The sequence below is a fragment of the Coffea arabica genome, chromosome 4e (genome assembly GCF_036785885.1).
Source record: "Coffea arabica cultivar ET-39 chromosome 4e, Coffea Arabica ET-39 HiFi, whole genome shotgun sequence".
Taxonomy (NCBI): domain Eukaryota; kingdom Viridiplantae; phylum Streptophyta; class Magnoliopsida; order Gentianales; family Rubiaceae; genus Coffea; species Coffea arabica.
Window position 1 is genome coordinate 7592383 of NC_092317.1, and position 10630 is coordinate 7603012.

The 10630-nt window shown below is 47.3% G+C and overlaps 1 protein-coding gene across 1 annotated transcript; it reads right to left on the bottom strand.

The window, feature by feature from the left end:
• Window positions 1-3303: 3303 nt before the first annotated feature.
• LOC140005440 (uncharacterized) lies at window positions 3304-3765 on the bottom strand. Its single transcript, XM_072046424.1, has one exon. It carries the CDS (start codon window positions 3763-3765, stop codon window positions 3304-3306), a length of 462 nt encoding a protein of 153 aa, XP_071902525.1.
• Window positions 3766-10630: the final 6865 nt, after the last annotated feature.

The following is a 10630-nucleotide window of genomic DNA, read 5'->3' on the forward strand; positions in this document are numbered from 1 at the left end:
CCAAAGCAGAACAGCTACAGTAATTTCGTCATAACTCACTCTACACTAGTCCAATTGCCCTGAAATTTTGCAGGCACACTAAAATCATCAATACCTACAACTTTCATGTTTTGAGCAAAGTCCAATTCGGCCTCTAGCTATGACCTAAAATTTCGGGCAGATTAGGGGTTCATGAACCCTAACTTTTCACAATTCACTTCAAATCCAAAATTGATTGCATTTCTCAACAATTCACACCCACTAGAGTCAAAGCCCCTTATTACAAACCATCATACTAGTCCACAACATCAAAATCATATGAAACCATAAAATTCATCATAAAATGGAAAACTTCACCAAATCAAGCCAAACCAAGAAATAAATCATATATTCCAACACTCAAGCCACTTCTAAGCATACTATAACCATCATTAGGTGTAGTAGGGGGGTTCAAGCATCACTTACCAAATAACAAGAGAGAGAGGGATGATGGCCACCTTAGAGCTTCAAACAAACTTCACTAAAACACTTACTATCACTAGAAGAAAGGTTTTTATGGAGTAGAATCTAATCTAGGCTTTTGTTTGTAGAAGATTGAAGCATATGGAAGCTTGGAAGTTGAAGAATTTCCTTTCTTCTTTGCTCAAAGAGAACCGGCCATCAAGGGTGCAAAATGGTGAATTTTGTGCAATTTTTGATATTTAATCCCTTGGTCAAAAAAGTCAAGAAAGTGAATAGTAATTCTTAAAGTCCAACCAATGAGATTGTGACACTTGTCACACTCATTAAATGCATTCCTATCTTTCTTTTCTCTCTCACATCAATCACTTCACACACACTACTTATCTCTTAACACCCGATAAATTTTTCACAGTATCCGAAACTTAACTTTATTGGCTGAATTTTTTTTCCGAACTTTTCGCACTAGTGGGTCCCACGTCCAATATAGATTCTTAATTTTCTAAAATTTCACCAATGCTAGAAAAATCATTTTAAAACTATAACTGCTCATAAAATCCACTAAGAAAATATTTCTAAACCAGAAAATGTAGAAAACATGCAATTAAGGGGAAATAAACCCTAGGAAAATAATTAGGGTTTTACGGGTTCTCACACCTAGGGACGAGGGGGTGTTAGAGCCGGCCACACCTCCCGACCTGTCAACGGTAGACTTCGGTCTACTTCCCCAGTACCACAACGTGGTCACTCTTCAAGAAGCTAACGAGGTGATCCGTCGATACTCCTTCCGTCCTCGCTATAGCATCTATCCGCCTTAGGAGCATCAAACAGCTGAGCAGCCCCCAAGGGGAAGAGTGGCTATCTACATTGACCAGCTGGAAGCCGGGCTGAGGATGCCCACGACGAGATTCTTTCGGGATAGCCTAAGATACTGGGGCGTCCGGATCACCCAGTTGTCTCCTAATGCAGTTCGGATCCTCATTGAATTCGAACTACTTTGCCGAGAGCAGGAGATAACTCCCACAGTGACCCTCTTTCGACGCTGCTACACGATCAAGAACAGCGATAAGAAGGGTTGGTTTTATTTCGGCAACCGAAATAAGTATGTGCCGAAGTTAGTGGTGGATGCTTCCTCTTCAATAAAAGAGTGGAAGCATAACTTCATTTTCGTCCCCGCCGAGGACTTCCCCAGGGGGTTTTGGTGGAGGCCGCCTACCTCGGTTAAGGATTCCTCTCCTGGTCGTCACGAAGAGGAGAACTTCCGAAAGTTTCTTGGGTCGGACCTCAAGATCAACTGCTGGGACTACCTCGAAGTGATCCTTGTCGAAGGCGGGATCAGCCGAGTCTTGATCAGCCCGGATCATCCCCCTCATTTCTTTACTAGACTTCAGAAATATTGTACTTCTAATTTCGTATCTTTTCATTTTCTTTTACTTCGATTCTAAGTAGTAATATCTTCATCTCCTGCAGTGGTGAGATTATCAGACTTGATCACCACGAGCACTGTCGAAGTCGCGAAGAAGCCACAGAAGAGGAAAGCTCCGGGGGAGACTTCGGAGACCCAAAAGAAGAAAACGGCCACCTCAACTCGGACTCCCCCCATCGTTGTCATCCTTGAAGAAACCTCCCAAGGTTCCACGATTCCGGAGGGAGTGGTCAACAGAGGTGTCACCATTGCAGCCCGCCCCCCTGCCGGCCGGGGCAAGCAAGCTCAAGTCCCTGCTGCCGAGGCGCCTGTCATGGGGTCGTCTCTTTGGAATCGGCACTTCATCCTGCCTCAAGAGGCCGGAGACGACAAGAGGCACCCCTACTGGCGTTGGTGTCTCGAGTGGGATGTCAGCGTCAACGACCGATGCCTGGACCCCAGGGTCGCCCAACATCTGCTGGTACACTCCAGCCTGCCGAGGGATAATAACTACGCCAAAAAATTGACTCCCACCGAATTGATGCAGAACACCTCGGTATCATGGGCCTCGACCTCAGCATTCCTGTCCGAGTTGGTGCAACGCTATACCAACATGCACGAGAACCAAGTTCCCGTCGAGCTTCAGGATAAGGTCTTCCTCCTGGAGAAGAATCTGAAACTGGCCGAGGAGGAAAAGAAGCTGGCTGAGGAGGAAAAGACACAGCTTCGCAAAGAACGCCTGGTCGAAATGGAGCAGTCCGAGGCCAGCATCAATTCCCTGAAGACTGCTTTGGAAGAGGAGAAGAATAGGCGACTTCAGGAGGAGCAGTCTTCCCGGGAGGCCATAGAGAAGGCGGGAAGCTCAGCAGTGGAAGCTTTCCGTTCATCCGAGGCCTTCACTCGTGAGCTCGGCCAGCTAACCCTGCCTAGCTATATGTTCGGGTACACTTCGGCTATCAATGAGGCGGCTCCCTTCCTTACCTCGGAACAACTGGACTCCTTCAAGAACAAAGCAAGCTATAACGAGAATGCCCGGGAGCTTTGCGAGCCCGCATGGCTGAGGGGATCCAAGTTGGAAGAGACCTGATCGAGGTTAGGGAGGAATTTAACAGCGAAATGGCGAATTTTGAGCCCGGACCTGAAGGCGGCGGGGAAGGAGATGACACAACTGCGGAGAGAACCGGGGCTGACGTGGGCCAAGGGGCTGCCGAGGGAAGGGACTCTTAGTAGAGTTCTAGGCCTCGGCGTTTTGTACTTTCAATTTTTTGTAACTGTTCTTCTTCAGTATTAATATCAATCTTCATTCCTTTTTCTCTATTACCTCTGTCTTCTAACACCTCGCTCTTTTATTCATTTACTACTCGTTTGTCCCCCTATTTTCTTTAACATAAATCAGCGGTGTTAAGAAAATAACTAAGTACACGGAATGGGTGTAAGCATCTTCAAATAAGATGCAAGTGTCACGAAAAGTACAACTTAAGTTTCTCGGCGTGCCAAATTCTAGGTACTAGGGCACCACCTCGATAGACCAACTTATAATACCCGTGTTGGCTAGCTTCAACTACGCGGTACGGCCCCTCCCAGTTCGGAGCTAGTTTGCCATGGGGTTCAGCTCGGCTAACTGAATTCTTTCGGAGGATGAGATCCCCTGGGATGAACCGGAGGTTTTTGACCCGGGAGTTGTAATAACTACCTAGGGTTTTCTTGTACGAGGCCATTTGGGCTGCTGCAGTATTTCTCTTCTCCTCGACGAGGTCGAGGTCAGTTCTTCGTTCATCTTCATTGGCCTCGGCGGCAAAGGCTGCAATCCTAGGGCTCGAAGTAAGGAACTCCGCAGGGACCACCGCTTCGGATCCATAAGTCAACGAGAACGGGGTCTCTTGGGTAGCGGTCCTAGGTGTAGTCCGATAAGACCAGAGCATACTAGGGAGCTCGTCTAGTCAGGAGGATCCGAGCTGAGATAGCCTAGTCTTGAGGCCGTGTAAAAACGTTCGATTGAAGTTCTCGGCCTGAGGATGTCCAACCGAAGTGAAATATTGCTTAATCCCAAGCTCCTCACACCACGCTTTGAAGGGATTGTCTGCAAATTGCTTCCCATTATCAGAGATGATCACCCGAGTTAACCCGAAACGACAGATTATGTGCTTCCAGAAGACTTTCTGGATGGCTTGGCCAGTAATGCTCCTTAAGGCTTTGGCTTCTACCCACTTCGTAAAATAGTTAAATGCCACCACGACATAGGCATAGCCACCTGTGGCCCTCTGGAAGGGGCCAATGATATTTGTACCCCATTGCTCGAAAGGCCAAGGAGATGTGATGGGGACCATGAGGTTGGTCGGCCGGTAGTGTTGGGGCGCGTGGTGTTGGCAGGAGGGGCAACTCAGGACCAATATCTGGGCATCTTGTCGAATGGTTGGCCAAAAGTAGCTAAACAATAAGGCCTTTTTGACCAACATCTGGTGGCCTACGTGTGCCCGGCACATTCCTTCATGTATATCTCGGAGGATGTTCTCACCCTCCTCGGCAGTGATACAGCGTAGCCACGGGTCGAGATAAGAACGCTTGTACAAGTTGCCACCTTGAAGCGCGTATCTAGCTGCTTTGCGCTGAACTCTCCTCGCCTCGGCCTTGTCATTGAGAAGAATTCCTTGTTCTAAAAAGCTGATGAGGGGACTTATCCACGTATCCTCCGAGGTCACCGGATAAACCTTTTCCTCGAGGTACCCTGGCTCGAACAGAACCTCCAAGTGGATCGTCTTGTTGAGCGTGGAAAACGCAGTGGAGGCAAGTTTTGACAAGGCATCAGCCCGCCTGTTTTTGGACCGGGGTATCCTTTCGATGTCAAACGACTCGAAGTAGGCGGCCAGTTGATGGATTTTAGAAAGATAGCGCTGCATAGTTTCCTCCCTAGTTTCGTATTCTCCCAACACCTGACACACCACGAGTTGGGAGTCGTTGTAAATCGAGATGTGGTAAGCACCAAGCTTTCGGGCTAACTGCAAGCCCGCGATGAGCGCTTCATACTCAGTTTCGTTGTTCGACGCGGCAAAGTCGAACTGAAGCGCGTAGGAACATGTCTCTCCATGAGGGTCTTCGAGGAGCAAATCAGCTTCACTACCATCACTATTGGAAGATCTATCCACATACAAGGTCCATCTTTTTAGCTTGGTGTCAATCACAGCGGCGTCTTGGCTCACAGGAAAGGTGAGCTCGGCCAGGAAGTTCGCCAAAGCCTGGGCCTTGATAGCAGTCCGAGGCTCATAGGTTATGTCGTACTCCCCTAGCTCAATGGCCCATTTGGTCAGCCGTCCGGACGCTTCGGGACGCGACAGGATCTGCCTAATTGGTTGATCAGTCCGCAGGCTTACAGGGTAGGCTAGGAAATAAGGTTTCAGCCTGCGGGTCGCGTGGACTAAACCCAACACGAGCTTTTCTGGTCGAGTGTATCGCGTCTCGGGACCTCATAGGACCCGGCTGACGTAATAAACGGGTACTTGAACACCATCATCCCGGATTAGCACGGCGCTGACGGCCTCATTCGCGACAGACAGGTATAGATACAACTTCTTCCCAGACCGAGGTGACATGAGAGTAGTGAGATGGTGGAGATATTCTTTCAGCTCTTCAAAAGCCTGCTGGCATTTCGTGTTCCAAGAAAACTTATTCGCTTTCTTGAGTACCTTAAAGAAGGGCAAGACCTCAGCTGCAGACTGCGATAAGAACCAGTTCAGGGTAGCCAAGCGTCCGGTCAACCTTTGCACCTCGCGAATAACCTTCACCTTATCATGATTCGCTTCTATACTCGTCGAGAAACTAGGTACCCCAAGAATTTGCCAGAGATCACCCCGAACATGCACTTTTTAGGATTTAACATCATCCGGGTGTCACGGAGGACCCCAAAGACCTCTCTCACGTCGGACAGCATTGCCGAGGTCTCTTTGCTCTTAAGGAGGATATCGTCAACATACGCTTCGACATTCGGGCCTATCTGAGCTTTAAAGACTCGGTTGATCAGCCGCTGATAGGTAGTCCCAGCGTTCTTCAGCCCAAAGGATATAGTCGTGTAACAATAAACCCCTTGATCTGTGAAGAAAGCTATTTTTTCTTGGTCCTCCTCACTCATCCCTATATGATGATAGCCTTTGAAGGCATCTAAGAAGCAGAGAATCTCAAATCCCATCGCCAAATCGACTAGGGTGTCGATTCTTGGTAATGGGTAACAGTCTTTCGGGTAAACTTTATTCATATCGGTGAAGTCTACGCACATCCTCCACCCACCGGTGTCCTTTTTGACCATTACCGGATTGAAAAGTGAAGTGGGGTATTGGACCTCCTTGATCATCCGCGCTGGCATGAGCTTGTCCAACTCTTCCGTTACAGCTTTGCCGCGCTTCGGGCCGAAATGTCTCCTCTTCTGCCTAATCGGCTAGGCTCTCGAATCAACGTTCAGCTCGTGCAGCATTAGTTGGTGAGATGCCCCGACCACTTGCTCAGCGGTCCAGGCAAAGACGTCCTGGTACTCCCTAAGAAATTCGATCAACCCGCCCTTGAACGGTTCAGGCAAATTTGTGCCGACACGATCGGTTTGATCGGGATTGTTAGGGGCTAAGACAACGTTTTCGACCTCGTCTTCGGTCTCCACCCTTTGAGGCTTCACGGATTGGTAAGGATCAATGCAGTCTATTGAGAGGATGTTAGACCTCCTGCCTTCGGCCTTCGGCTCGGGCGATGATGATGACGCGGCCTGCTAAGTAACAAGGTAACATTCCCGTGCCGCACAGATATCGCTGCTTATCTCGGCGATCCCCGCGGGAGTGGAAAACTTGAACTTTAGGTGGTACGTTGAGTACACAACTCGCAAAGCGTTCAAGGTGGGTCGACCCATCAGCAGGTTGTAGGGGGAATCAGCCCTAACCACCACGAAATTGACTGAGACAGTTCGACACCGAGTGTGGTGCCCGACTGTTACCATTAACGTGACCATTCCCTCGGGGTGGACAACGTGTCCCCCAAATCCCACAAGAGATGTCCTGACCGGGATGAGCTGCTCCCTTGTCAGTTTCAGATTTTCGAACGTCCGATAATACATGATGTCTACTAAACTTTCCGGGTCGATGTACACCTTTTTGACGATGTAATTGTTGGTGAGTATTTCGATCACCAAGGTTTCATGGCTGCTAGATACGGCCGGAACGGGGTCACTCAGGCCATAGGTGATCACCTCGGATAGCCGGGAGCTTGGCTCGGCCTGGTCTGGGTTAGCTTGTCGGTAGATCCTCTTCCGAGAGTTTTGGCTGTCACCTCCCGTCGGACCACCAGCTATGGTGTTGATGACTCCAGCGATATTGGGCCCATATCCTGAACCCTGTCCGGTGGGGCCATAACCGGGGAACCCATCTCGGGGGGGGTCTCCTGGCATCCCTAGGGTCCTCCGGGGGTCGACAGCTGCTTCTACCACCTTGCTTTTCATCTCGGCGTTGGTCACCGCGATTTTCACGGCGGGAGTCACTCCGATTGTAACTTCCGTCTCGCCGAACGAACTGTTTGAGGTAACCTTGCTTGATGAGACGTTCTATCTTCTTTTTGAAATCATTGCAATCCTCCGTCTCGTGCCCGACATCTCGATGGTACAGGCAGTACAGATTAGAATTTCTTCTCTCTTTCTTCCTGCTCATCTTCGGAGGGGCTCATCCAAGCCCATTCTGATCCATTACGGACAGTACACGAGATCGGCTGGTGTTCAAGGGGGTCAATTCGGCTTCCGAGACCGGCTGCTTCCCTTTGGCTATCCTTTCAGAGACGCTCCAACGATCCCGGCCGGGGCTTTGGATACCAACGTTGGGTCCGGTCTCGCCTCTACTTGACTCTCTCCTCCTGGGGTCAGGCTTCGAACGGGCTACCTGGTCTTCCTTCTTCATGTGGTTGAGGTTTTCGGCTTGTATGCCTTTTTCAACCTTTAACCAGAGGTCTTGGAGCGTGCGGGGATATTTCTTATGTATCGCAGTGTTAAACGTCCCGGACACAAGCCCGTTAATGAAGGCGGCTATCATCACCTGTTCATTAGGGTCAGGTATCTGCACGCTTTCGTCTTGAAATCTTTGCACATAAGACCGAAGCGACTCTCCCGGGTTCTGCTGTATGTTCGGCAGATACGTCGAGGTCTTGGTCGTAGGTCTGGAAGAGACAAAACTGTAGAGAAATCTCTCTACCAATTCCCCTAAGGTGGATATGCTCTTAGGTTCTAGACCCCAGAACCATTTTCGAGCAGTCCCCTGCAGGAATACTAGAAAAACCTGACAAATCACAGGGTCGGGGATGCAATATAATCGGAACGCCGAGATGAACGCGTGAAGATGATCTTTTGGATCACCTCGGCCGTCATAGGACGGTATCGTGGGGAGTTTGAAATTTGAAGGGAGCCTCTCCTCGTTGATCTCATCCGTGAAGGGCGGAACCCTCATATAATCCACTCCAGACCTCCCCGGGAGTCGAGGTTCTTCGTCAGCTCGCCTTCCTAGTAAACCCCGTGAGAAGGCCTTGGATAAGGACGCAATTTTAGAAATAGCCTTAAACATGGCTCGCTTCAAGGTGCTCCTAGCCAAACATCTTCCATCAGATGGATGCTCGGGAGATTCATCTGATTTTCTCTTAGAGGACTCGACTTTTTGTTTGCCTTGCCTCTTGAAGTACCTTCCTAATTCCTCAAAGACATTTGGATTTTTTGCCACAAACTCCGCCATCTTGGCCATGGCTTCTTCGTTTGCTGGCTGTCTCTCTGGAGACCCCTGTCCCTCGGCCATGTTCTCTTCTTGGGCCGCAGTGCTCGGCTGAGCCCCAATAGTGAGAACCTTCCTGCTCCTAGAACGCGTGGACTTCATTCTTGGATATTTTCGAGTTCCCACAGACGGCGCCAATTGAAGAGGTGATTTTTGGTTGCTCGGGCTTTACCTCACCTGCTGGAGCTATTCTTAGGTGAGAAATGCAGCTCGCCAGAAGTCACCTGCTCAAGTTTTAAGAAATGCGGGCCTAGATCCCCTGATTCTCCTCCGATGCTCTAGTTAGTTCTTTTAGAGGTGAAGGTAAAGTTATTGAGTTAGAGAAGGAGCCTTATCCCTTCTTTCTGAGGGGTCCTAGAGGTATTTATATAGAGGGGGAGAGGATTGAGAGGATCCCTCCCCCTAGGGACTGTCACGCCTAAACTGTCAGCTTTACTTGACAGATTGGAGGCGGCAATAGGTCCCATCAATCGTTCTGACCTCTGGCAGGTGTCAGACTGTACCTGAACCCGGCCGTCCCATCACCTGACAGGAGCACATGGGTGGAAGACACGTCTTTGACCCCGGCCTTTGGCGGAAGTCATGCCGAGGTGATCCAACACTTCGGGAAGTTCGGTCCCTTCAGCGGTCTTAAGCCGTGGCAGAATCGAGGTGTGCGTATTCACGACGAACCGAAATGACCCTTCTCAACAAGTAAGGACAATTCTTATCTTAGATCACTCAACACATCATAAAATTTGTAAATCAACAAGAAACAAGTGGAGAACCATGTAGTACTAAATAAAACTATAGATATACCGTTAAATAACATATTATCACAAGATTCACAACTACAACTCCTTGCAACGGCCAATATTCTTTCTTGCATTTTCCATGCAAAAAGATCATGTTAAACAATAATGGGAAAGAAGCCAAAACCTGATAAATTGTTTAATATTCTAATATTTGGTTTAAGCTGAAGTGTAACAACTAAGCAACCAAAACCCGAGCTTCGTTGAAATCAATTTACCTCAACCTATCTCGAGTGTTATAATTAGAATGAGTTCTCATTCATACACAATAGAATACATCTAAAAAGGGTTTGGCTGACACTCACTAAGAGCTTTTATTTTATTTTTTCATGAAATATAATTTGGGAAAATATCTGTAGAGAGTGCAATAAATGTACATAATAAATTAGGTATAGTTTAGATATACTAACGAGAATAAGTATGGGAGATTCCTCAGAATATAGCTCTTTCCGAAAAAAAAATCCGTCAAATATGATTATTTGGAATGTGTGTATAAATCTATTCCTCAGACATATTTGATGGGTTTTTTTTTGGAAAGAGCTATATTCTAAGGAATTGCCATCCATCTACCAATTACGGGCATAGAGTTTTTTAAACTAGTGTCTAAGTTTCCACATTCTCAAAGTTGACACCAACGTAGATGATCAATGACTGTTTCCCTCAAAACGGCAATTTATATTTATGATGATGATCAATACAGCAGTAGTAGTTGCACTGAGCAAATGCCCAGAGAAGCTACATAGCCCGTGAACCTTCACAGTGGGATTGAATCCCTCGAGTGAAGCGAGTCAGAGGCGGATAAATCTAGTATTCAGATACTAAAAGTTCTGGAAAATATTATTATTTTAAATAAAAGATGGACTTGACTAATAATGTACATCTTGTTCAAATATTTTATAAGAAAAATGTAATATTAAATAATCAGAAATCCAACTCAAAAGTAATTGGCGATTAGAACCTTTTTGATTAATCAATTTTCTATGGATTCCCACTCCTTTCTAGATTTTTTTTTTTTTACTTTTTGTTGTAGGCCGTAAAAGTTTGCACTATATGCTGCCGACAAGCAAATATAGCATTCCTTCTATTTTTGTTTCTTCATTGGAAAAGATTTATCGATTTCATGGCATATGAACTTTCATGAGAAAACTACACAATAAAAATGTAACATTCCATAACTTCTTGTTTTTGGGTATTTAAATTATTCCACAATTCATAGCATC